This window comes from Empidonax traillii, unplaced genomic scaffold (assembly GCF_003031625.1).
Source record: "Empidonax traillii isolate 1590-97213 ecotype Southwest subspecies unplaced genomic scaffold, ASM303162v1 scaffold1223:size154416, whole genome shotgun sequence".
Taxonomy (NCBI): Eukaryota; Metazoa; Chordata; class Aves; order Passeriformes; family Tyrannidae; genus Empidonax; species Empidonax traillii.
Genome location: NW_020956416.1, coordinates 80,039 through 107,084, shown reverse-complemented (window position 1 = coordinate 107,084; position 27,046 = coordinate 80,039). Strand labels below are relative to the sequence as shown.

Below are 27,046 nucleotides of genomic sequence, written 5' to 3'. Positions count from 1 at the left end.
CTGTTCTCCAGCAGCACGGGGGCCTCAGCCAGGGCCCCCCCCTGCATCCCCTTTCCCCTGTGCCAGCCACTTCTCACTGCTCAAGGGCTGGGGAGGGGAGAAGCTGCACCTCTTCGTGCCAGCGAAGGAGCAGTTCCTGCCTTTTCTAGAAGGGAAGGGACATTAGAGGTGGGAAGGGACCCTAAAGCTCACCTTGTTCTGACCCCTTGTTATGGGCAAGGGGCACCTCCCACCGGACCAGGCTGGCCTTGGACACTTCCAGGGCTGGATCAACGTGCCTCTTCATTGGGGCCAACCTGTGGGGTTTGGGGTGAGCCCTGGGCGGGGTGGGCTGGGCAGTGACCGAGGCTTTGTTGGCACAGCTGTGAAGCTCCAGTCCGACCACTGCCTGGATCCCGGGATCCCGGTGAACGGGCAGCGCCACGGCAACGACTTCTACGTGGGAGCTCTGGTGACCTTCAGCTGTGACTCAGGATACACCCTGAGCGACAGCGAGGCCCTGGAGTGTGAGCCAAACTTCCAGTGGAGCCGCCCCCTGCCCAGCTGTGAGGGTAAGGACACATCTGCAGGGTGGAGGTGGGGGGGGCAAACCCTGCACTGGCACATCTGCTGCCAGAGCAGCTCCTATAAACCTCCCAGTGATGTTTAATCCACTTGTTCTGTTTGATTTTTGGGGGGCTGGGCTTTGTCTTGCCATCTAGAAAAGCTGATGGCCCTGCAGGTTGTTTGACTGGTGTCGTTCTCTCTCTCTCCCCCCTGCTGGCAGCTCTCTGTGGAGGTTACATCCGTGGTTCCAGTGGTACCATCTTATCCCCAGGCTTCCCTGACTTTTATCCAAATAACTTGAACTGCACGTGGACCATAGAAACGTCCCATGGGAAAGGTGAGGAGCCTCGAGAGATAAACTGCTCCCTGTGTATTCCAGAGATAAACTGCTCCCTGTGTAAATCAGGACTTTCTCTCAGTTGTGGTGGTGCCCACGTGCTTGGCCAGTTCTGCCACCACCCAAACATTGTCTCTGGATAAGATGCAGAGGATTTTGGTGTCAAAACTCTTCACCCTTTCAAAGTGGGGAGGATTAAGAGGGGAAGGTGGTTCTATATCAACCACAACCTGTGGCAGGCGTTGTCTTCTGTTTCGGACCTTTGTGGCAGTATCCTGAAAATCAGGAGAGAGAGAGAGAGAGAGAGATCTGTAGATCCAAATATCCTGAAATTCAGCGTTTGGATACCTAGTAGTGCCAGGAATGTCCCACAGAGGAGGGAGGAGCAGCCACTGCCACCCCTGCAGGAATGTTTGGTGCTCAATGGCCCTTTCAGGCTGATTTTCCTTCGCAGTGCTGAATCACTGTCTGTCTAACATTTTACAGCTGGAGAAGTGGGAAATCATTCCCAGCCATGGGATAGGACCTGGGCTCTCAGTTCCCAGCTCTGCCTCTCCCCTTTCCCCACTGCCCAGGAGTATCTCCAGCTCAGGTGTGTTCAGAGTGTGCGGGCCAAGCTCTTGTCTTGGAGGAGAAGTCAAAGTATCACTGATGATCAGAGAGCAAGTTTGATGTAGAGGAGGGAGGGGGGGTAATTCCTCATGATCCAGCAGCATCTCCTGGGCTCACACAAAGGATACAAAGCCTTTATATAACTTTCTCACTCTTACATAACTCTGCTGTCGTGCCCGATACCGGCACGACGGGAGGGATCATGAGCCAATTTGCCAAATTCCATTTGTATTACAGCAAATAAACTTGTCAATGAACAGCACAGTGCATTAAGGGAACCATCACATGCTGGGAAAAGTGTTCTGTGGAGTAGCTGCAATCCACTCTCCAATTAATCCACTCTGCCTGGGCTCCAGCTCTCCGGTGAGACGCTGCATTATCCCGGAGCTGAGCTCAGCCCAGCGCACCAAACTGCTCTGAATGACAGGAGAAAGTGCAGCTCTGATGGCCTGGCCGCTTTTATGCTGACATCAGAGGGAGTTCTTCAGACCAAAGCTGGAAAAAACCACTGGCAGGGACGCATCTCTGTAAATCCAGGGGCTTTTTGTCCTCTGTGCTGTGGGAGATGCTGCTGTGGGCAGTTCAGAGCAGAGAGAACGGCACAGCCCTGGCAGCAGGGCAGGGAGGGGCAGTCCTGGACCATCTCAGCAGGTCAGCCCAGGGTCTGAGCAGCCTGAACTGGAAGAGCAGCTGGATATTGAGCTCTGAGGAGCTGGTCCCAGCTTTCCCCAGCAATCCTGGCCTGAGCTGCAGGTGAGGAATGTTGGAGAACCCAACCAGGAGCTGCTCTGCAAGTCCAGTTTCAGCGAGAATGTCCAGCCTCTCATAAGAGTTTCAGCTCCTCTTCCCTGCTCTGATTCAGTCCCAAGCCATTTTTCAGGAGAAGTGTTTCTTCTTTTTCAGAAGAAGATTTAACAGTTCTGCTGCCAGCAGGGAACACACATTTACACAACTTGATTTTTCCTTCTTGTGGTTTTCCTTTTCCCAAAGCCCCTTCTGTCCCGTCCCTACACCCAGATCAGCTCCTGCCCCTCCACTGCCCCTTGGGGGGGGGGAAGTTTTGGACTCTCCAGGTTCTTCCCCCTCAGGTTTTTGGGAACATCCCACACGTGGCCAGCACACGAGTCCCTTAATTGCCACAACTTGGCTGTTCCAACAGTTATTTTTATGTGACTGCAGACACTGAGGTGCTTTATGGCCTCACAAGCTGTACAATTTGAGTTTAAAAGCAGCTTAATTTTAAAGGTATTTAAACGCTTAAAGGGAAACTATTATTTTTAATCTGAGAGCTTCAAAGTGATTTCTTTTCCCTGTAATTTGTTTTGCTGTTTCTTCTGCAGAGAATGGGAAAGAAAAAAAAAAACCACCAACCTTGCGTTTGCAGAGACATTTTGTGCCACAGTAAATTTCAGACCAGAGCAAAGGTTTAATCGGTCACAAATCCTTTAAAATGAGTTTATAATTAGCCCTTATGGCAACAGTTCCACAGCCCTTAACTGGCTCTGCTCGTGTGCTTGGAGTTTTTACCTTAAAAAACCCTGCAGTTCAGGGGCCTGTCCTCCAGCTCTGGGGACTGAACTGCCCTTGTGTTGTGTTGAATTTTGGGAGGTTGGACATTATTTCTGTTCCTTAGATTGGGTTGGGTAAAACTGAGGGTATGGGTTTCCTGTCAGATGATAAAGAGGGAGAATTAAAAGACATTTTGCCTTCCCCACATTTCTCACTCCTGGGTCAGATCTGGTTTTGGTTGACTGATCTGCTGGTAGGAGTAATAACCACTTGGAAACTACTGGAAGTTTCCTGGCTCTGTGGAATTTTGCAGAGGCAACAGTGGGCCAACAAAAAATGCTCTGTCAGGCTCCATTTAATATTTAACTGGACATAAAGAAGAAATTGCCAAAGTCAAGGGGAGCCCTTTTGGTCACCCCCTAAGCTTTGGCTCATTCAAATCCTTCTGCCTGGGACAGGGAAGGTTTTCAAGGTGCAATGAGCTGCTGCACAGGGATAAAGCTGGGATGACCCTGTGAGCCCTCCTTCTTCCCAGTTCCCTGGGGAAGGCTCTGTGTTGGTCACCAGCCTCTGGTGACCTTCATTTCTTAGAAGGAGACGCTTTCATGTGACCAGCAAACCTTCAGAAAGCACCTGGATAGAGGTAGGGATGAATGGAATGTTCAGTTATGGTTTGATGCTGTCCAAAATTGGATATTAAATCTCATGCTCCAGAGCTTTTCCCCATCTCTGGGTCGGTCTCATCCCGATCTCTGGGAATTAATGGGGAGCAAGGAGGAGGAGACTGTTCCTCTGAGCCTCATTTGCAGTGCCCTGTGGTTCCTTTGGAGGCAAGGCACGCTGGATTTCGGGGCTCTCCCCGGGGCAGCCCCTGGGGCTTTAATTATTGGCTTAAATGAAGTAACGTGGCGGGGGTGCCGATGGGGATCTCGGTGGGACTGATGAGCAGCAGATTCCAGCACGTGGAGCAGGCTGTGTCTCTCCAGATGTATTCTGAGGAGGGTGAATCCCAATCCTACACGAGCAGGGGCTCTGGAGCCCTGCCCTGGGCGCTCAGAAGCTGAGCTGAGATATTGGGCTGAGAAAAGCCATATAAATGCAAAGAGGCTTTTTATTGCTCGGCGTGGCTTTGCCTTGTTAACTCGCTGTGACGAGGATGTGACAGGGGTTCTGATCTCAGATCCTGCCTGGCTGTGCTCCCTCAAAGCTGTTGCTGCCATTTTTTTGTTGGTGTTTTTCTTTTTTTTCCCCCTTCAAAGATGGAATTATTTTCCACACAATAAGTGTTTCTAATGGTGTTTGAATTCCAGCATGAAAAATCACCTCGCTGGAGGCTCCTGCAAAACCCTGAAGTGCTTCCCATTCTGTGTCTGGAGGTGTGAAGGATACTTTAAGTAATCCATTACTCCTTTCTAGCTCATTTACAAATGCAGCAAGGTCACAGCCTTCTCCCAAAATGTTTCAAATTGTTGAAATTGAATTTGGGAGACGAGGCAAAATACCCTTCCTGTGTTTGTCTGCTCTTTCTGGGGCTGGATCTGTTGTGGGGTTTATTTCCAGCAGTGTAATGTGAATATAAGTGTAGGATTTTCTTGGAGCAGCCTGGGCTGGTGGGAGGTGTCCCTGCCCATGGCAGGGGGGTGGGATTAGACAATCCTAAAAGTCCCTTCCTACCCCAACCCTTCCATGACCCTGTGATTCAGTCCCAGCACGGTCCCTGCAGTTACACCACTGACACACTTTTATCTTCTGGAAGAGCCTCTCTGACCTTGGTACTTGGCACAAGTCCTATTTTTCCAGGTATGAATTCCTTCTGGAACATACTTGTTTTCAAGTCCTCTCAGCCGCAGCTTTTGCTGCTCTTGCTCTCTATTTAAAGGTCAACACTTGTATGATTAAACATCTCTCAGAGCTGCCAGGGCTGCTCCTGCTGCCGCCGCTCCGTCCCTGCTCCCGCATTTCCGAGGCACAGGAGTCCCAACATCTTCACTGCCTGGCCCCGTGCTGGGCCCTGTGCCACAGCCTTGGTGCAGGTGTTTTCTCTGGTTTGTTCAGAACATGACCATGCCCCTGATGTCCCGTGTGATTTCCCCCCTCACCGTGCTGGGAGACGGGGGATGGACGGCCGGGGTGGCCACGTGGACCCTGTGAGTGAAACCACCTCTGCTGTTCCTCCCCTGCAGGGGTGTTCTTCACCTTCCACACCTTTCACCTGGAGAACGGCCACGACTACCTCCTCATCACCGAGAACACCAGCTTTGCCCAGCCCCTGAAGCAGCTGACGGGCTCCCGCCTGCCGGCCCCGCTCAGCGCGGGGCTCTTCGGGAACTTCTCAGCCCAAATCCGCTTCATCTCCGACTTCTCCATGTCCTACGAGGGCTTCAACATCACCTTCTCAGGTAACAGCCAGGAATCAGTTCCTCCCCTTCCAGTTTTGCTGCGAATCACAGAATCATGGAACGGTTTGGGCGGGGAGGGACCTTAAAGATTCTCTACTTGGACCCTTCCAGGGATGGGGCGGCCACAGCTTCTCTGGACAACCCATGCCAGGGCCTCCCCACCCTCACAGGGGAGGATTTCTTCCTAATATCCCACCCAAATCTCCCCTTTTCCAGTTTGAAACCATCCCCCCTTGTCCTGTCCCTCCAGGCCCTTCTCCAAACTCCCCTTTAGGCACTGGAAGGGGCTCCAAGGTCTCTCTGGAGCATCTCTTCTCCAAGCTGGACACTCCCAGCCTGGCTGTGGAGCAGAGGCACATCCAGGACAGGCTGCACAGGCCGGTCACTGGCTGAGCATCCAAGTGGAGCAGCGAAGCAGAGGCACAAAGAGCGAGCAGACAGACGATGGGAGTGACCAGCTCTGCCCTGCTCCTTGCCCAAGAAGTCCAGACTGCTCAGCGTTGCCTTCCAAAAGATCCCATCTGTCCCAGCTTGCCAGGCTGGAAAGGCTGTTACCTGCTGCAGTGATTTTCCTCTGATAACCAGAGAAGGATTTTCCTCTGACAACCAGAGCAGGCTGGGGGGGAAAGGCAGATAGTGCAGCCCAGGAAAACAGGAGCTGGAACTGTGTCCAGAAACAGAGAGGGAAAGATGAGGGTGAAACACACCTGCAGAGGGATTTAATTCCAGTGGGTTCAGTCCTGTCACCCCCTTGTAAATGCTTCTTGTGTGGGGATCTTCAACTGAAGGGCACACGGTGCTTAACCGTGTCCTCCAACCTGCAGCCCTGCAAACGACTCTCCAGTGTTTGCCTGTGCACACATCCCAGGGAATGTCAATCTTTGCTGCCTGAGTGCCCTGACAAGCCATTCCCTAAAACAATCAGTTAAGGGACACAAGTTTATTGCCTGGGTGCTGTTCTTTAATGCATCTCCGTGTCCTTCCGAGTCCCGAGGCCACAGCTGCGAATTCAGCAGTTGGGGTGGAAGAGAAATGCCCATTTTTATTGTGGAGCTGGGTGCTGACACACTCACTGAGGGACAGAGCTGTTGCCATAGATGCAGATAAAACCTGGTTTCCAGTGCCTTTGTTCTGGCCTCTGAAGTCAGGGATTTGCATGTGATACTCTGTGGAAACCAGTCAGAGAATTTCCAATTAACTTTCATTTTGATGAGGGGAAAACGGCTTTTTGCCTTTCAAAAGATCGCCTCTAATTATAACTCTAATTTTCAGAGTATTTGGAGACTGCTGTCCTATCTTGGAAAGCAAAAACAGGAGCCAGTTATATTTTTAGCTCCCTTTACATATATATATATATATTTATATGCAGACTTTGTACTTTGCAGGTCTGTTATTTTTTCAAAATAATAAACCCCCCCCCCCCCAAAGAGGTTTCCCTGGACGTGTTTCGTGGCCAAAGACCTGCTTTTGGCTGCCAGCCAACCTCCATCGTGCTTTGTCACCCCTGATGTCACCTGGTTGGTTGTGTGACACGACAGGGGCAGGAAATGGAACCTGTTGTGTTTTAAGAGGGGGAGGCTGGTGGTAAAATCGAGGTGATGGTGAAGCCCCTGGGGGGGGTTGAATGGTGGGGGGTGAGATCCAGGTGGGTCTTCGTGGCTCAGACAGGTCGTCCATCCTCATGGGCTCTGGAATCAGAACTTCACTGCATCTGGAATCGAAACTCAGAGCTCCCTCCTCATCCTCGGAGTGCCCTCCCTGGGCAGGACGGAATGTGAGGTGTCCCCTGCCCTTCCATAACCGTCTGTCTGTCCCCTCCAGAGTACGACCTGGAGCCCTGTGACGAGCCAGAGGTGCCAGCCTACAGCATCAGGAAGGGGCTGCAGTTCGGGGTGGGGGACGTGCTCACCTTCTCCTGCTTCCCGGGGTACCGGCTGGAAGGAGCCTCCCGGATCACCTGCCTGGGGGGGAGACGGCGAGTGTGGAGTTCGCCTCTGCCAAGGTGTGTTGGTAGGTGGTCATGTGCTTTCATTTTGCTTGGTTGGTTCCGCTGTGCTGGATGGTTTTAGGTGGGCAGGGGATGGGTGGTATCCCTTGGGATGGGTGGCATCCCTTGGGATGGGTGGCATCCCTTGGGATGGGTGGTGTCCCTTGGGATGGGGGGCCTCGCTCTGCTCACAGGGTGGTCGGTGTGGGGATGGGGAGAGGGAGCTGGGATGAGCTGGGATGAGCCTTCAGCCCTGCAAGTCCTTTTGTAGCCCCTCCAGCCGTTAACTGCACTAATAAATCCATAAATCTTGAGCCTAGAGGAGAGGGAGAATCCCTCTGCAGTGCTGAACTGGCTCCTGGCTGTCCCCCCTGGTGTAGATGGGATGCAGAGACCCTTCCCTGGTAAAGGAACAGAAGTCCAAGGTGCTGCAGCAGGAGAGAGCAGAAAGGCAGGAGGATGCTCCAGGCCTTGGCAACAGGATGGAAAACATTTTTTGTTGTACAGTTTAAGTAGGAGATTGTTCAGAGCTCTGGTGTTGCCCAGAGCCGTGAGGGATTTATCCAGAGCAGGCAGGGCGGGTCTCTCACCCGTTTGCACCGTGGCAGAGCCTGCCAGGGCCATTGTCCTGATCTGTGGGTGACCTTTGAGGGCCCTTGCAGAGCAAACATCCCCCTCCAGAGCCAGCCTGATCTCTCATCTCAGCCCTGTGGTGCTGAATGCGTTTCCCAGCACTGCTGAATGCTGAGGTCACGGGGCTGCGTCATCCTGCTGTGCCAGGCAGCTCTTCAGGGCATGAATAATAACCAGGCTGCAGATAAAGCTAATCAGGGGAACAGGAATCAAACAGAATCATTTACAAAGCTTTCAAGTCCATCCTCAGACATCAGCACCGGGTGGACACAGTGGCTGCCATTTCCCTGCTGCAGCTGGCTCAGAATGAACAGCTGGGGTTTGTGGTGACAGGTCAGGCTCAGTGGTGATGGCCCAGGGCTCTGGGCAGGGTGACAGCCCTGTCACAGCATCCCCAGCCCGTGCTCAGATCTCTGCGCTCGCCCCGGATGGAGAAGGAAATTGGAGACTTGCTCATTAGGATCACAGGAGATTTAATTGCTTTTCCAGACACTCTGTATTCAGTTCCTGCTCTGGGGATGAGAGAACTGAGAGTGTTTTGTTCCTTTGTCCAGCCCCTCTGTCCAGGGCAGGAACTGCTGCTGATGTGTCCGGCATCATCCCTGGGGAATCTGTGCCAGAGGGAAGGCCCTGCCTTTTGAACATGGAGGAGAAAGTCACCTCCAAAGTCGCCTCCATCTGCTGCCTCTGCTCTAACCCTTCCTCAGAGGAGCAGCAGAGGCAGGGCAGGTTGCCCGTGGTGGTTCTGGGCGCTGTGAGGACTCGTGGGATGAGGCAGAGGTGAGGGGTGGTTATTTTCCAGCAGCACTAAATTGTCATCTCCTGACATTCAGGACCTCTTCCTTCTCTAAATGGCATCATTCTGCCAAGTCTTGAGTCCCACAAAGCTTCTGACTTCAAATTTGGCTCCAAGGTCAGATGCTGATCACAGTGCTCAGAGTGGAGAAGGAGGGGAGAAGTCTGACCAGGAAAATGTGATGGAGCAGGGACAGACTGCAGGTTGTGGGGGACAACAACAGGGAAAAAGCCTCTTTCCTTCCTCCTGGGTGTAGGAAGGAGTGAGGAACTGTGGCCTTTGGAGGAATCACCTGCATGTGTGGCATGGCCAGAAGGCACATGTGGTCATTAAAATGTCCTTTTGTGTCTTGGTCCAGCTGAATGTGGCTCATCTGTCACTGGAACCCAGGGTGTCCTGCTGTCCCCCAACTACCCCCTCAACTACAACAACAACCACGAGTGCATCTACTCCATCCAGACCCAGCCAGGGAAGGGGATCCAGCTGAAAGCCAGGACGTTCGAGCTGGAGGCAGGAGATGTCCTCAAGGTAATTCGGTGAAGCTGCCCAAGAGAGCAGGGTCTGACAGGGAAGGTATGTTCCTTTGGATGGAGCTAGGTGGGGCTGACCTGGAAAATGCCACCCAGGCCCAGGCAGGGTGATCAGACTCCCACCAGGACTGCTGAGCAGCAGTCACTGCTGTGACATGGAGTGATTGCCACAGCACTCTGGAAGGCAGCAGCAAAATCCCCGTGGACCCTCCAAACTTCAGTTCTTCCCTGCATAATTTCACAGGAAAAACTGGTAACACATGAGGAAGCTGGAGGTTTTTAGCTTTATTTTAGTACTTTTAAGAATGAAGGCTGATTTGTCCCCCCCCAAAAAAAAAAGGGGGGTTATTTAAATGCAGAGCTCCAGACTCTTCAGCGTTGCCATAATCAGATTAATCTGCATTTACAAGCTTCAGGACTCTGTGGAGGAGGAGACAAATCCAGGCTGAGTTTCTATTAACCACAAAGCAATGGGTTTGAAGGAGGCATTAATATCACTGATGCTGAGCCATCTTCCAGGAACGCCTCTGTCCTTACTGAAGGGCCATATTCCTGCACTCCAAGAGAGCTGTAATCCACATATTTTCAGCTCACAAATGACTGGAAAGAGAGAAAGATTTCCAGTTAATGCAGAGAATATACTCGTTGTCAAAGGAATTATGTTCCCTCGCCAGGTTTGTCATCAACTTCTCATCTGCTTCCCAGGAAAGTCCCTATCAATCTCCACTAGTGAGGAGCTGCTCTTTGTCCTCACAGAGAATCCTGCTGTCTGAAAGAAAGGAAAAACCCCATTTGGGTTTTTCTTAACTAATAGCAGGTTCAAGGCTCATCTGTGAGTCAGTCTGGGGAGAAAATGTTTTTCTCAGGAGCCGATTCTTTGGAAGGAGAGATGAATTCAGGAGACACAGCCCTGAGTGCAGAGTGAGCTCCGTGTGAGGAGGAGGAGGTGGATCCTCCAGGGTGTAAATCCTGCTCCTCAGCTGAGCAGCGCTGTGGATCTCATCAAGGCAGACTCTTAGGGCTCTTCAGAGGATTTGTCCCTGTTTGCATTCGTGGATCATGGAATGGTTTGGGTTGGGAGGGACCTTAAAGCCCATCCAGTCCCACCCCCCTGCCATGGGCAGAGACACCTCCCACTATCCCAGGCTGCTCCAAACCCCATCCAACCTGGCCTTGGACCCTTCCAGGGATGGGGCAGCCACGTTCTCTGGGCAAGTGATGGTTTGCTCCCTGAAGCAGTCAATAAACCCAGGTTTTCAGTCAGTGTTTCTGTCCCTGCCAGGTCTACGATGGCACCAACAGCTCTGCCCGCCTGCTGGGCACCTTCAGCCGCTCGGACATGCTGGGCACCAGCATCAACAGCACCTCCAGCTCCATGTGGCTGGAGTTCATCACCAACACCGACAACACCAGCAAAGGCTTTGAGCTGCAGTTTTCCAGTGAGTTTTAAGCCCACGTGCCTGTGTGGTGGGTGAAGGTGGGATGTTTCTGTGTTACGGTTGCACAACCGGGGCAAAGAGCCCTTTCTGTAAGGATCTTATTCCCTAAGAGGAATTGGGGGTGGGGGAGATCACAGAGTCCCAGAAGCACTGAGGTTGGAAAAGCCTTCCCAGACCATCAAGTCCAACCTGTGCCCCATCCCCACCTTGTCCCCCAGCCCAGAGCACTGAGTGCCACGGCCAGGCCTTCCTGGGACACCTCCAGGGTGGGGATTCCACCACCTCCCTATCAGCCCCTTCCAATGCCTGACCACCCTCTCCAGGGAGAAATTCCTCCTGATGTCCCACCTGAACCTTGTTTGTTTCTCCTGTCCTGTCCCTTTCTCTCTGGGAAATGATTGAAGCTTTTCTGTGGCAATACAGAAATTTGGATTTAAAGCCGAGGCGCCAGATTTCTGGGACCTCACTCAAACATTAATTAAAAAAAAAAAACCCACTGATTTTCAATATGTTGCCTTTTTATTTCCAACGAGAAACGCTGGCCTGGTGTTGTGTGAACATCTCCTGGCTGGGGGACACCTGAGGCAGAGAGCTGCCCTTCCTCCCGCTGCAGGTTTTGAGCTCATCAAGTGCGAGGATCCCGGAGTGCCCCAGTTCGGGTACAAGGTGCACGACGAGGGACACTTTGCTGGCAGCTCGGTGTCCTTCAGCTGTGACCCTGGGTACACCCTGAGGGGCAGCAGGGTCCTGGGCTGCCTGACTGGGGAGAGGAGAGCGTGGGACCAGCCCCTGCCGACCTGTGTAGGTGAGACACCTCTGGCTTTCAAACCTCAGGGGGGTCACCTCCACACCCTCAAGGGCCCTGTGTCCCTCCTTGATGTGAGCTCTGATATTAATTGCCCCCAGCTGCATTAATTAACAGGATCCTGTGTAAGGCATCTTCGGGCTGAGAGCACTCCAAAAGCAGTTCTAACATGAAACACTCCTTTTTTTTTCATGTTTTTGGGCAAGGTTTCTTCCTTCACTGCTGCTTTTCCACTCCTTGTCCTTTCCTTTGGATACGTTAAATTGAGTGGCACCTTCTGACAATGACAGACATCAGTGTGTGTCCCAGCATCTGACAGCTCAGAGTTGGGTCTGTTTGAGAGCTGCTTGTCATCTGATCCCATTCTCAGACATTTAATTCCTTCCCAAGCCGAGTCCTGAGTTCCCTTTCACCTGTAGCTCTCCTGGAGATCTTCCTGCTTGGAAAATTGGGGTGTTATTGGGTACCCATATGAAGGGCTGTTGGTCTGGGACTTGACAGCTCCGTCATCAGCTGTGAGGCCAGGACATGGGGAAGTTCTTGCACGCTCTGAGAGATCTCTCCAAGCAGCTCCACAGCTGCCCTCGTGGTTGGGACGTGCCAGACACTGCCACCCTGTTCTGCCCATGAGTCAGGACCATTCCTGCAGCAACTCTTTGCTGAATTTTAGCCTTGGTTGTTGAGGTAAAAAGACAAATTTCTGTGATTTGTGCACCTTCCCCCTGTTTGCTCTCCATGTGTTGTGTATGAGGCCGTGTTTGAGCACGTAAAGAAAACTTAAAGAAATGAAAGTTGAAGAATTTTAATGGGTGTGTTAGAGAAATGACTCAAAATCCTCACATTCTTTTGGAGCTCGTTTAGACAGACACGTGTTGGGCTTCTTTGTTTTCCCTCACTGATGAACACAAGCAGAGGACTTGGGCTGGCTCACCCCACGTGAGTGGGCTGGGGGAGCATCCCGCTCCCTGCAGTCAGGAAGGTGGAGGGAAGCTCTGACAGCCCACCAGGTCTGCACAGAAACACAGAATTATTCTGATAATTCAGTCTTTCAGCTGAGTTAACTGCCTTTATCTTTGCTCTGGAGGCTTTAAGAACCTCTGGGAAGGGCTGGGAATGCTCCCAGTTGCATTTGCAGGAGGTGATTTGAGCTGTTGCCAAGTGAGAACCGTAACAAGCCCCGAATCTCCCCCCCCCCAACCCCTGTGTTTGTTGCAGCTGAGTGTGGAGGGACCATCAGAGGAGAGGCCTCAGGACGGATCCTGTCCCCAGGTTACCCAACCCCCTACGACCACAACCTCAACTGCATCTGGACCATCGAGGCAGAGCCTGGGTGCACCATAGGGTGAGTTGGGTTCATCTCCACAGATCAAACCCTGTCCTGCTGTGTTTGTGAGAGGGAACGTTCAGGTGTGAGGGTGCCCAGGGGTGGGTGGGCAGCTGGAAAGCTGAGGCCCCAGGGCTCAGCCTTCGTCTTCTCACTGCGTTGTTGATTGTTTTAATAACGCAGAGAGCACATCCAAAGTCATTATCCTCCTGAAGGATGGCTTGAGATGGTTTCTAAACATCTGCTCTGTGCAGAGACCCAACACTGTTCCCTCCTCCTGCTCCTCTGACTTCTCTTACCACCCTGTTGCCACTTTCCTGTTGGAACTGAGTTTGAAATGGAATTTGTTCATGAGTTATGTGGACCTGGCTAAGGATGGGATTGAGAACATTTGGCTCATGAAGCTGGTGCAGTCCCCAGCAGAGCCCAGGCAGTTCCTGCTCTGTGATCCTTCATCTGTGGTCCTGCTGCTTCCTCACACTGATGGTTCCCAGCCCTGCTCTGTGTGTGCCCACATATTTCAGCCCAGCTAAAGCCATCTTAGACAGAAAGCTGGAATGTTTGGGCAAGTAAAGCTTTTACCAAGTGCTGGGGCTTGAGGGGGAGAAATGGAGCTTGAAAGTTCTGTTGAACAATAATCCTCTTCTCCCGCTGTCCCACTGTGGGTCCTGGTGCTTGTTACCTGTGTCAGCCCCACTTCTGGGCTCACCCCAGACCTGGTGCTGTTCCATCCTGCATTCCTTCCCTCTCAATCCCATTTTATCTCCCGTGGTTTCCTTGCTGCATCAGCCCCCGTCCTCTCTGCAGCGGAGCCTGTTAATCAGGTTGAGCTCTCTGGTGCTTTTAGTCGATGGGTTTCTGCTGGAGATAGATTTGGTCCAGTATTTTCATTTTTATTTAATGCAGAAATTCCCTCCATTAGCTCTGCCCTTCGGAATGGCTCGGTAATGGATGGTTTCTGGTGTGAGCAGCCAGTGCAGCTGAATTGCTGCACAGGCAACTTCCAGTTGAAATCTCCTTTGTTTTTGTTCTCCTGTAAAAGATTCTGAAGATTTTTGCAGGACAAAGTAGACATGAGATCCTCTTTTTCCCCCTTCCCCATCCAAAGGCTGCTTCAGATTTTGCTCATGTCATCCCTCCCTGCTTCCCTTAAAGCAGAGAGCAGAGATTTTGGATCAGCCAAAGGCTTGGAAGGGGCCAAGACCGAACTGGAAAATGCTGGGTGGTATCACAGTAACACACCTGGTGACCCTTCCTTTCAGCAGAGGGGAGAGCTCCCTTTCCCTGCCCCTTTATTTGCCAGCTCAGACTGAACAGATGATCTCTGGGGAGCCGAGAGAGCACATTTTCAGCAACTTCATTTTTATGGTAATCCATTGGAAAAATAATCCTCTTCACGCATGATACAATTGTATAAAGCTCTCATTTATAACTTACATGAAAATTAATCACCAGAGCTTTTTGAATAAAGCTGTATCTGCACAGCACGAGGGGAAGGAGAGGAAGGCGAGACAGATAGAAAAATGAGTCTGCACTTTATTGCCATGAAAGTTAAAGGGTTGCACTTGGAGAGAGGATTAATTTTGTGCATGTGCAAACACCCTCGTGCATAACATTACAAGGGAAGGGACCTGGTTTGTCTGGGAGGCTTTTGGAGGGTGGAGAGGGAGGAAGGGGAGTAGGAGGGGGTTGGTCAGTGGGGTTGGGGGGTGCTTTGGGAAGAGCTGGGGCTAAAGGGCTCCCCAGGGGTTATCCAGGGCAGAGCTGGGCTCTGCTCCCTGTTCCCTGCTAAGCTGACAGAGCTTTCCCTGCATCACATAAATATATAGAGATACATATTCCCAGTTTCTAATTTGCTTTTTGCTGCATTTTCGTGCGTGTAATTGGGATTGTCAGGGCACAAGGGTCAAACTCTCCTCCTCTCCATTGTCTGCTAAAGCGGCGTCTCTGCCCTGGCCCTGCTGGGAACAGAGTCAGGCTGAGAGAAAGCCCAGAAGTGGCTGCTGAATAGATGGATTTGCTCCAGGGAACACCAGTTTTCTCAGTAAAATCCGATATTCCAACAGCCTCCTGAACCTACTGGCGTTGGACAACCTGTCCCTGGCTCACCTGGACGTCGGGCTGGGTCCTCCTCCAGACAAAAGCTTTGCCTAAAATTGGCTCTTTTAAAACACCTGAGGGGGGTGAGGTGCTTCAGACCCCACAGGGGGGCTGCTGGTGGCAGCTCCAGGGTGTCCCCCCTGCCCCAGGTCACCCCCTGGCAGTGTGTCCCCGACTCCAGCAGCTCCAGCTCTGACTTTTCCTGGTGGTTCTGGCTCACTGGGCCCGAGAACAAACGCAATCAGGCCGAGGCAGCCGTGGAGAACAGCTCTGCACCATCCATTCTGATTTTCCTCCACTCTGCCTTTCTCTCTCTTCGCTCAAGGTCTCTGCTGGCTGGATTTATGAGTCAGCTCTTCAGGTTTCTCCCAGGTTCTGTGGGCATCATTTTGTTGCTTTTTAACACCCCACCCCCCACCACCACCAATTTATAGTTCTACCTGATTTATTTATGTTTGCCCCGGATAAATGGGAAAGCAGCCAAGTGAATTCTTCCTTGTTTCCCTCGGTGGACTGTCAGGGTTTTAAGCACAGTACCTGCTGGGTTTATTTTGTACAGGTTTTCTCAGTTTATGGGTTTCTGTCCCCGTTTCACACTGGGGTGGCTCAAGTTGCCTGGTGTTGTTGTGTCAGAGGCTCTTTTCCCTGATAACGGGGCAATCACAAACAGGGGCAATTAAATGGCCTCCTCTTCACTTGGCATTTTAAGTGCAGGAGTGGAAGGGACTGATCCCTGATCCATCACCTGCATCCCCAGGGTTTGGTCACGGCCCCAACCCTACCAGAAATCAAGCAGTGTTTGGGAAATGCTCAGAAGACATTTCTGTTCATGACTTGGTTGGTTTTGGTTCATGGAGGTGATTTACAAAGGTGGGTGAAGGACCAACGTGGTCATTCCAAGCCGAGTTGCAGATGAGGGAGCACGTTCCTTTGGGGGCCCAGCCACCTCAGGTTGGTCCCCAGCACATTCCTGATCCCTCCAGGGGAAAGGCAGAGCTGTCTGGGGTCTGACCTGCAGCTGGTTGTGCCCCGCAGGCTACACTTCATGGTTTTCCACACCGAGGAGTTCCACGACGTGCTGCGGATCTGGGACGGGCCGGTGGAGAACGGGATCCTGCTGAAGGAGCTGAGCGGCTCGGGGCTCCCTGGGGACGTGCACAGCACCTTCAACTCCCTCATCCTGCAGTTCAACACCGACTTCTTCACCAGCAAGCAGGGCTTTGCCATCCAGTTCTCAGGTGGGCGGCGAGGATGGGGAAGGGCCCGGATTTGGAGCCGTGGGAGGACACTGAGGGCACTTGGTGTGTTCAGCTGGAGAAGAGGGGACTGAGGGGAGAGCTCAGTGCAGTTCCAACTGCCTGGGCAGGGGCAGAGGAGGGGCAGGACTGAGCTCTGCTCTGGGGGGACCCAGCACAGCTGGGCCATCCTCTTTTTTCTTTTTTGTCTTGTCTGGCTGCGAAGGACCAGCCTGGGCTGTGAACTTGCTTATCTTCAGCTGCACACAAAGAGGGGGATTTCCTCTGGCTCTTCTAAGAGCAGCTTTCTCTAAACTGCCAGGGTGTAATGGACTCTCATCAACTTAGCAGGAAATAAGCTCTGCTCTGCTGCCTGATACGGAGCTGGGCTTTATTGACCGCCCCTGCTCAAAGCCTTTGTTCACCAGGTGTGACTAAGTAGCCAGACCTAAGCTCAGGAGTGAACAGTTTGGGATCTTATGAACTTTAATGAGGTATATAAGCTCGCAAAACTTCTGTACTCCAGGACTTTCCCTGCTGGGCAGGAGCTGAGGTGCTGACAGTCCTTGAGCTCAGGCAGCAGTGAAGTTGTGCTTCCCGTCCCCAGCTGGGAAGGAGCCCGGGGGGGGCACATCTCAGACCTCAAAGAGATGCAGCAACGAGTCAGGGAGGGAAACAAGTGCGTTTCTGAAAGGTCAGGCTCGGTTCTTCACAGGTTTTATGGCTACATGTCCTCACCACTCAGAGGGAAGTGAGAAGTGCTGGTGGATGAGTTGATTTTGCAGCCTGTGCCTGATACGGAATCCTACAAAACTGCCAGGGAAGATCAGTGGGTGTCTGGATCACCGAGTGAACAGCCATGTGCGCCACTGTACAGCTAAACCTGCCCTCTGTGGAGTGCACTTGAACTTGCTGTTCCCCAGAGCCCTTTCCAGCTGCAGTGGCAGATGCTCAGAGCAAAGGAAAAGCCAGTTTTTGTGTGTGTGGAACCTTTATGGGACACCGGAGGGGGAGGAGTAGGAGGGATGGAGGATAAGTCATGGCTTGGGGGGGGTGTGTGTGTGTCAGGGCAGAGCCCGAGCCCAGCTGCTGCTGGGAGCCTTGTGGGAAATAAATACACATTTATATGCTCTGAGCCTTGCAGTGGATAAAGGGGTGCATATTTATGTGCTCCTCAGTTTCCACTGCCACGTCCTGCAACGACCCGGGAATCCCCCAGAACGGGAGCCGGAGCGGGGACAGCAAAGAGGCAGGAGATTCCATCACCTTCCAGTGCAACCCGGGCTATGCCCTGCAAGGGGAGGCCCAAATCACCTGCGTGCAGGTCGAGAACAGGTTTTTCTGGCAGCCAGACCCTCCCTCCTGCACAGGTAAGGACACACAGCCCTCCTCCCTCTGCCCTCCTCTGCCCTTCCCAGGCCTGAAGGGACCCCCTGGTTTCAAGAGGTGCATTTCAAGGTGTGTGCTTGTCCCACGGAAGTTTTTGGGTTGAGTGTCTGGGACAGTGAGGATGTGGTTCATGCTGGGAGCTCCCAGCACACAGTGCAGGGGAAGTGATGATATTTCAGCTGACAAGGCAAAATTAAAGGCTCCCCTAAAACTGAGGCTGGTTGGTGGAGAGGACTGGGGGATGTGGGTGAATAATTTCTGCATGAGGAGACAGCAAACTCTGGCGTGAGAAAGGACTTTCTGACATTTTCTTTGAGCTCGTAAAGGAATAAAAGAAGCTCATAGAAGGGATTCTTTCTAATGTGTCCAAAAACAGTCATGCCAAGCACACGAGAGCAATAAACACCGAATTTGCTGGCCAGTTAAGTGCCAGACACAAATGACTTACCTGTAACCTTCACTGCTGCTTGGGCACTGTTGTCCCAAGCAAGGAAAACCAATTAATTCAGTCTCTAAGATCACATTTCATGCCAGCTGGGAACGTTCTCCAGCCTGCCCAGGGTTTGTGCTGCAGGACTCAGGTTCTGAATGATTGTCTGCATGGAGTGTGGCACCTCTGCAGCCTCCCAGAGACAGTTCTTTTAATCTTCCCAGGGCTGTAACTAAATCAGGGTGTTGGATGTCGTGCCCTTCTCTTCATTTTCCTGTGGAGTTTTCCCACCAGAAGCTGAACTCTCTCAGTCCTTTGCAGAGAAACTCAGCCAGTGCCTTAATCTTGGAGTGAAATGAGTTCCCACAGGTCTCCTGTTTGACTTGGAGTCATAAACTCTGTGAAAAACCTGCAAACAACATCTTGCTGCTTCCCTTCTTCAGTGCTCAAGGATTTGGAGGAGCAATCAGTGGCCAAACACCAGTTTCACAGTATAACTGGGGGACAGGCAGCCAGCCCCTGGAGCTGAGCTGGGAAAGGGTGTTGAATTCAGGGCTTGGATTTTACGTATTTAGCATTTCAAATGGGTTTTCACATCTCTGTGGCACAACTTCCTCGGGTCCCTAAACAACGTGGGCTGAACGGGAACCTCCACTGCAACAGCCCCAGGAGCTTTGGGGTATTTGAAGTTTGTATCCTGGCCAGCTCCAAACAGCAATGCCTGGGATCATTTGCTGCTTTAAATCCTTTGGAGACCACGGGTGGGATTTTCAAAGAAACCAGAGGGTGTTGAACGCTCATCTCCCTCGGGCTTTTGAAAAACGAGTCCTTGCACTTCATTTTCTTCTGGATTTCCCCCCTGAGTGGAAGGGGAAAGCAGCCCTGGGGTTAAGATGGAGGTGAACGGACACAGAATAGGTGCTTGTGGTTCTTCCAAGGTGTTTGTGGGTGACCTTCAGCCAAATTCTTCATGTCTGTTTTGTGATTTCCTTGTCTGTCCCAGAGGGATAACAGCTCTCCTGTGACTGGACCTGGGGCCTTGGAGGAAAGCCTCTGGTTTAATCTCTGCTGTGACCTTTTTAGACCAGCCCCACTGTGTTTTACCTGATGTCTGGAGATTCTTGTGTGTTTACAGGCTTTATAAAAGCCCACAGGATAAAACCAGAAAAAATACCAAAGCCCACACGTGCTCACTCCATCGTGGAACATCCTTCCCAGATTTGCTCCATCATTTTTTTTGCCCCATCCCACCTCATTTCCCACCCCTTTGTTGCTCTAGGCTGGTGTCAGACCCCTGAGTTTAGCACAGACTGTCCTCCCCCACCTCTCACCCCATCCCAAATCTGGGAGGATTGATCTGAGCACCAGGGGAGTCTCAGAGCATCGACCCTCCTGAAGAGGCTGCAGAAAGGCTGACGGCAGAAAATCACTCCTGTTTGCCACAGTGGAAACACAGGCAGGCACTTTCAGCCTTAAAAAAAAAAAAAAAAAGTAATGATTGATTTTTCAATCAGCTTGGCATTTAATGTGCTGGTAACTGGAATAAACATGAATGAGCCATTAGGCCCAGACAACATGTTTTCACTTGGTTAGCAACGGGCTGGGGCTGGGAGGAAATGCAGCAGAAAAGCACAAAATAACTCTCAGTCCTTCTGGTCCCTCGCTTGCAGATCTCAGGAGGGTTGTGATGGCATCCATGGCTCTGTGTGTGTGTGTGTGTGTGTGTGACCTCTGGAATGACAGAGCCCTCACCTCTGGGAGAGCCACCACACCCTCCTGTAACACAGCACCTGGAGTTCAGCAATCCTGGGGGTCCCTCTCCCATTCCTGCATCTCCTCTGCTGGTTTTTGAAGTCTCTGTGACGCTTTTGCTTGCTGTCCCCCAGCTCCCTGTGGAGGGATCCTGACAGGCCCTGCAGGGGTGATCCTGTCCCCGCAGTACCCCGAGCCCTACCCCCCTGGGAAGGAGTGTGACTGGAAGCTCACGGTGTCTCCAGACTACGTCATCGCCCTGGTGTTCAACGTGTGAGTACCCAAGGGGCTGGTTCCCCCCTGGGGCTGTCCCTGGGCACAGGGAGGGGGCACCAGGGGAGGGGTGAACTGGGGCTGCAAGTCCCTCTGTGAAGGAACCAACCCAAAGCTGGTGGGACGGTCCCACCTCCCCGGGCGATCTGATCCCAGGCGTCGATTTGGGCAAGATGTTCATATCTCAGAATCAGAACCAGCCCATCAGGAATTCCCCAGGGATGTGCTCCTGCTCCAAGCACTCCTTTGCTTTTGCAGCTTCAGTCTGGAGCCTGGCTACGACTTCCTCCACATCTACGACGGCCCTGACTCCCTGAGCCCCCTGATTGGGAGCTTTTATGGCTCCCAGCTGCCCGAGAGGATCGAGAGCAGCAGCAACAGCCTGTTCCTGGCGTTCCGCAGCGACGCCTCCGTCAGCAACACCGGCTTTGTCATCGAGTACACAGGTGAGGGCTGGGCACCTGGGGGCACCTGGGGGCACCTGAGCACTCCTGGGCTCACCTGGGCACACCTGGGCACTCCTGGACCAAAACAAATTGAGAGGCATGTAGGGAAAATGGGGAAATTCTGGAGGCTGGAGGAAAGAGCCAGGGTGGATAGATAACACAAACTCAGCTAAGACAGCAACAGGAAAGGGCTGTCACGTGGCTCCTTTTTTGTGGGACTTTCGTGAACAGAGAAGTCTTTGCTTTTTTTTCTTCAAAGAAAATCAAGGGGGGGGTTCCCAGAAAATATTCCTTTATTGTCCAGGCTGTGTTCTGTGTAATCTTTCCTGCTCCACGCTGAATTCAGATAGTTCTGTCTCTGGTGAGCAGAAGATGCCACTTCGTAGAATCACAGAATGGTTTGGGCTGGAAGGGACCTTAAAGCTCAGCCAGCATAAGGTCCCTCTTGAGCCTCCTGGTGCTCCTGGTGCTCCTGGTGCTCCTGGTGCTCCAGCCCCTTTCCCAGCTCCACTCCCATCTCTGGACACGCTCCAGCTCCTCAAAGGAGGGAAAGGAAAGAAGGAGGAGCTAAAACATCGTGGTGGCCTCAGCCTGTGGTGGTGAGAGACAGGGAGATGGTGGTTTGAGGGATCCCTGCGTGTTTTTAGCTCTGGAACGAGCTGGGAAGTGACAGACCTGGCACTGCTGGTGGGGAGAGGGGGAAGAAGGAGGCGGCTTTGGCAGGTGCACCCCTTGTTTGTGCCTGGAGTGGGTGGGAGAGCGGAGTTGTTACAAGCTGTAGTAAAAAATCTGCTCTGCAAGGTGGGATCTGATGAGTCAGGGCTGTGCAGGGTGGGGAGAAGGAGGGAAAACTGGGGGATGGAAACAGAGCCGGGAAGAGACGATTCCTCCAGCCCGCTCTGGGCTGCAGGGGCTGGTCTGGAGTGGGGAGAGAGTGGCTCCAGGTATCCTGAGGAACTGGGCTTTGCCTCTGTGGGGTGAAGGAAGCTGGGGAGTGTTGGCCCAGCCGTGGGAGCAGGGAGGGCTCGTGCTGGAGAGACGAGGGGGTGACCCCAGGAGCGCGTGGAGCTTTGGCCAAGGGGTGCAGGGAGGAGTTTCCAGGCCGGGCACTCCCAAAGGGGGAGATTTTTTCTCACGCTTTTTAGTAATTCCTCTTTCTGTTACGGGCCAGAAGTGAAGAGGCATGAAATTGAAAGCAAATGAAGCAAAACTGATTACTTTTCACCCTTCCAAAGGAACGGGGGAAAAAAAACCAAGAAAACAAAACACCCAACCCCGAACCCGATTTCAAATTCGTGATTATTTCGCCAGAACTACTTTGCCCATCCTGAGCTCGTAAACATCCACTCAGCATTACTTATGGGCTGTTTAAGGTGGAAATTCCCCCCAGGAACGCTGTGCTGTAAAATTCCTTGCAAGGCAAGCTGTTTAACAACAACCAGCACTGTTTGCTGCTGCAACAGTCAGAACTGGGTGATGCTGTTTGACTCCACTTGTGTTTGAGAATCAGCTCTGTCCTCATGGAAAAGCAGAAAAACAAAAGCAAGGTCTGGGGGCTTTGCTGTTCTCTGTTTCTCCCTCCACACCTTCCACAGAATACTGAAAAGGCCATGACTTAATGCTTAAACACATTCTAATTGTTCACAGACCCACTGCTCTCAGAGAAGCCCTCATCTTTAATGAGCAATTTCCAAATGACAAAAGAGCAGGATTAATCAAAGCTTCTAATTACGTTTCAGGCAGGGGAAAAAAGAGAAAAAAATTAAATAAAAAAAAAGGGGGGGGAAAAAAACACCTTAGAAGAAGAGGGAAAGAAGTATCCAAGGCCTGACAGCTCCGTAGTCTTTACTGGAATTTTCATATGTAAATGGGGTTTTTAACTCTACAGGGCAGAGGGAACAGAGAGAAAAATGTCTTCATTTTGTTTAAGTGCTTGTAATCATTTTGCCATAATTGCAGCCACGCTGCACATCTGGAGAGTCACCCAGCTCCCACATGGCACTGAATTTCCATGGTGAGAGCAGAGACAGCTCTTGGATCCAGGAGCGAGAGGCGCCAGGAGATGATGTGAATAGATGTGGCACATCTGAAATAAGTTCCCTGTCCAGCCTGGCTTTGTGTGTCCTGGTTTGCAGAGTTCCTCCCAGCCTGTTCCTGGGCAGGGAGAGGGAGTGGAGAGAGTTAAATGGAGCAGCTGAGGGAGCTGGGGGGGCTCAGCCTGGAGAAAAGGAGGCTCAGGGGGGACCTTCTGGCTCTGTAGGGAGGGGGGAGCCAGGGGGTGGGTTAGTAAAGCTCTTGGGAATTGTGTCCCCCCAGAAAACCCGCGGGAGTCGTGCTTCGACCCGGGCTCCATCAGGAACGGCACCCGCGTGGGCTCCGACCTCAAGCTGGGATCCACCATCACCTACTACTGTGACGGGGGCTACGACATCGAGGGGGTCTCCACCCTCACCTGCATCATGGGGGGGGATGGGAAACCCACCTGGAACAAACCCCGCCCCACCTGCACAGGTAATTCCCAAGGGGAAAAAGGCGAGGGGGGAACAACCTGCCACTTCCATTAGTGTAGTCCAAAACCTGATGTCACTTGTGCAGAGAGGGGGTTTCTCAGCCTTTCACAAATTTTTTTCAGGGTTTTTTTAACACCCCCTCAGCTCAGGGAGAGCTGGTTTGTGTGAGTTTCTTGAATCTTCTTTGGAGAGAGAGGGAGCTGGCCACAGAGATCCTGTGCCCCTGGCACCGGGGCAGGACTCAGGAAGCCGCTTAAACATCTGCTAAACCTGAGCCTTGCTAATCAAAACCCTTCATCACGTGCTTCCCTGAGCAGGGTCAGAGTTTAGTGAGAAAACAAGAGGTGTTATTTTCTTAGGGGTTCTGTGGGTCTGTTTTTGTTAATGGGTTAAACGATGGGTTTGGAGTCAGAGCTCATTCCGAGAAGGGAATCCAGAGGCGGCTGTCAGTGTGTGCTGATGGGAAGAAGGGAGGACACACTGAGGAAGGGTGAAAAAAGCAGGGGCTCATCCTGCCAGGCCCTGAGCTGTAAGCCAGGAGGGGAGCAGTTATCCCACATCGTCCTGCACCACACCCACCCCTCACATCGGATAATGAAATCCCGAGTGGGGATGAACTCGGGGAGGACTCGCAGGGCTCACCTGGAGCAGGGTGTGGGTCGTGGCTGGGGGCACTGGCAGGGCCCAGCAGCTGGTGTTCCATGGGAATGATGCCTTGCTGCCTGTCCCTTGCAGCTCCCTGCGGGGGTCAGTACACGGGCTCCGACGGCGTCGTCCTGTCTCCGAATTACCCCCAAAACTACACCAGTGGCCAGGCCTGCCTGTACTTCATCGTGGTGCCCAAGGACTATGGTACTGTATTGGGGTGGTTTGGGAGCTCTGTCCCCGCTCTGCAGCTCTTGCTGGCTTTATTTGACTTGAACAAAGCAGTGAAATAAGTGCATCTAGAAACGGGGACGAGGGAGATATTGGAAAACAGGATGGCGAGGTGGGAAAGGGGGATTCTGTGTTCAGAACTCAGTTAGGAACATTCAAACTCCCTGCAAGTGTCCCTGCAACCTTGGAGCAACCTGGGCTAGTGCAAGGTGTGTCCCTGCCCATGGAGGGAGATGAGTTTTGATGTCCCTCCCAACCCAAACCAGCCTGGGATTCCATGAATTCCTGGGTGCATCCAGGACCCATTTGAGTTCCTGATGAAATAACCACACTGCTCTTTACAGCTCTTCATCTCCTTTACTTGGGCTGATCTTGGTATTGTCTCAAAAGCACAGTTACCAGGAGGGCTGGACAGTCTGATGTCGCTTCAGCCCAGGGTGGGATGGCAGGGAAAGCAGTTCCCCTTCTCCACCTGCTCCCTTTCCATATCCTCATTAAAAACCATTCCCAGGGGCTGCTCTGCATTTCCCACCCCTGCCCTGCTCAGGTTCTGTCCAACAGGCCCCTCCTGGAGGGGCTGCTCCTGTCACTTCTCCAACATTCCCGACATCAAAGCCGGGCTGGAAACCGGGATGTGCAGGGAACAAATGTCGTGGCCTGGCAGATGATGGATTTCACAGCAAGAGACCTCTCAGCTCGTGAATCTGCACTTAAGAGCTTGAAAAGGCAAAGCCAGGAGAGGAGAGAAAAAAAAAAAAAAAGAAAAATCTTCTAAGTGCAGATTTGTCAGGGAAAAAAAAAAAACAACAAACCTGTTGTTACACTGTGAAAAATAGAGATAAATAACTGAAGTGTCTTTGCTTCAGCCACAAAAAAAAAAAAGTGTTCTGATCATTTCAGTATTATTTTCTCCCTTGTATAAGCTCTGCCTGCTCCTGGCTATTTACTGTATGCAGAGAGAATAATAATAATAGTAATGATAACAACAGTAATAACAACAATAATAATAATTTTTAAAAATCATGTGATTTCCTCAGCAGGGTCAGAGTTTAGTGAAGGGTTTTTTTTTTTCTCAGGGGTTCTGTGGTTATTTTGTTTCCCTTTCTGTCTCGGTGGTTTAAATGACGGGTTTGCAGTCAGAGCTTAATTTGAGAAGGGAATCAAGAGGTAGCTGTCAGTCTGTGGTGATGGGAAGAATGAAATCCCTTAAAATATAATAATAATTATGATAATAATGTGTAATAATAATAGTAATAACAGTTATAATAATAATGAGGATGATAATAATAATGAATAAATAAAAATGCATCTACTGTAGGCAGTGAGACCAGAGCACCCTCATTAGCAGGCTCTGTAAGCAGGTTTAGGGCTGAATGTCAATAAAATCGTGAATATCCTCTCTCCCAACCACCCACCCTGAGCAGAGAGATCCCACCTGGAAATCGAGTTCCTCAGGACAGGGATTGTTATTTTGTCCAGGTTTTGTACAACGCTTGACCCAAGGGGAGCTGGTTTCCTGACAGAGGCTCAATACAAACAATAAATAATAATTATGGCTTGGTGGAGTTATATCAAGCCTGTGTGATGCAGGCAGGGAAGGGGATGATTCACAGACTCCCTCTTGGCCGATGAATCAGTGGGAAGGTGTCGTGGCAGGAACACGGGGGAGGCTGTGCTGCCTCTGTTGGGCCGACTCGGGGGCTAAATAAAGGGCTCCCATCTTCCCAGGCTGTCAGTCAGTCCCTGTTTGTCTCTGCCTGGAATAAAAGCAGCCGAAACACGAGACCAAACAGCTCCGTTTGTGCTGGGACGATAAATGACATTATTGTTGTTGGGAGTGATGGGGTTGTTGGGTCCGGAGCTGGGCTGGGGTGATCCCCGTGTGTCCCTTCCTGCTCAGGGTGGTCTGGGATCCCATAATTCTGTGAAAACACCTCTGGCTGTGGGGGGTGGTGCCGGGGGTGGCAGTGGGACAGCAGTGGGACAGCAGAGGGCCAGCAGTGTGGCTCATGCCCCCACCACTCCCTCTCTCCTCAGTGGTCTTCGGGCAGTTCGCCTTCTTCCAAACCGCGCTCAACGACGTCGTGGAGGTCCATGATGGCCCCAACCAGCACTCCAGGCTCCTCAGCTCTCTCTCAGGCTCTCACACAGGTAGGAAGCACGTCCCTGTTGCTGTTGGGAAGAGCAGGTTCAAGCCCCAGCCTGACACTGAGCACCTGCTCTCTGTGTCCCGTCGGTGTGGCTGCCGCTGCCCTCTCCATCTCCTGTTTGCTTTTACCCCACCCAGGTGAATCCTTGCCCTTAGCTACCACCAACCAGATCCTCATCAAATTCAGCTCCAAGGGTCAATCCACAGCCAAAGGTTTTCATTTTGTCTACCAAGGTGAGTACAGCTGTGTTCTGGAGGTGCCCTCGGGTCGGTCCCGAGATAAATCTCGTCGAAAATACAGGGATGTCCCAAAAAGTGTCCTGAACTGCTTTCGGTGTCTGTGGGTTCTGAACAGGAAATATCACAAGGGATTAATGTTATTTTGGGAGCAGTGATCTGGCAGGGCTGTCTGGCTCCTGTAGGTACTTTGTATTCAGACCTTTCATTCCCACTCAGCCTCAGCCCTCGCGCACGTCCCAGGATTAGTATCAGAGCTATCTCCCTGACTCATGCCCTGAGTTACACGGGGAATTGGGAGATTTATCCCCCCAAGCAATTTTTCCCAGTGGCGTTTTAGCACATTGCTGGGTGTAAGCAGCTGCAATCTTGTCTGGCAGCTCTGAAATCCTCCCTCTCTCTGCGTGTCACAGGCTTAGGTGTCCTGCTGTCAAACCCTTGCCCCTTGATCCCCTCAGTAACAGCTTGGGTTGCACTGGGCGAGCCCCACTTAGGGATTTCATGGCAGTAAATAGAAAGAACAGTGGGAAACCAGAAGGGATTTCTCAGCCACGTGCTCTCTGGAGTTATCTGTGGTAACCAAGCTTTTGCTGCAAAGAGGGGACAGAACAACAGAGTGACCTGTGCCTTCCGCAGGGGGGGAAGTGAAAACATGGTTTGGATTTTAGAGTATCCAGAGATCTGTTCTCTTGAATTTCTGCCTAATTGTTGTAAAACAACTGTGGTTCTGAT

General features: G+C 51.9%; 1 protein-coding gene across 4 annotated transcripts in view; it reads left to right on the top strand.

Moving 5' to 3' along the window:
- CSMD2 (CUB and Sushi multiple domains 2) overlaps positions 1–27,046 on the top strand; it is a 123,663-nt gene that overhangs the window by 43,819 nt on the left and 52,798 nt on the right. For all 4 annotated transcript variants that reach the window (XM_027905951.1, XM_027905949.1, XM_027905948.1 and 1 more), the window contains 16 exons: positions 363–551; positions 767–883; positions 5,188–5,403; positions 7,225–7,413; positions 9,178–9,347; positions 10,632–10,788; positions 11,402–11,593; positions 12,809–12,935; positions 16,053–16,255; positions 17,431–17,622; positions 19,958–20,096; positions 20,355–20,542; positions 22,859–23,053; positions 23,788–23,904; positions 25,966–26,079; positions 26,216–26,311. In XM_027905951.1, the coding sequence (XP_027761752.1) occupies positions 363–551; positions 767–883; positions 5,188–5,403; positions 7,225–7,413; positions 9,178–9,347; positions 10,632–10,788; positions 11,402–11,593; positions 12,809–12,935; positions 16,053–16,255; positions 17,431–17,622; positions 19,958–20,096; positions 20,355–20,542; positions 22,859–23,053; positions 23,788–23,904; positions 25,966–26,079; positions 26,216–26,311 (2,601 nt within the window). The remainder of the gene's footprint in view (positions 1–362; positions 552–766; positions 884–5,187; positions 5,404–7,224; positions 7,414–9,177; positions 9,348–10,631; positions 10,789–11,401; positions 11,594–12,808; positions 12,936–16,052; positions 16,256–17,430; positions 17,623–19,957; positions 20,097–20,354; positions 20,543–22,858; positions 23,054–23,787; positions 23,905–25,965; positions 26,080–26,215; positions 26,312–27,046) is intronic.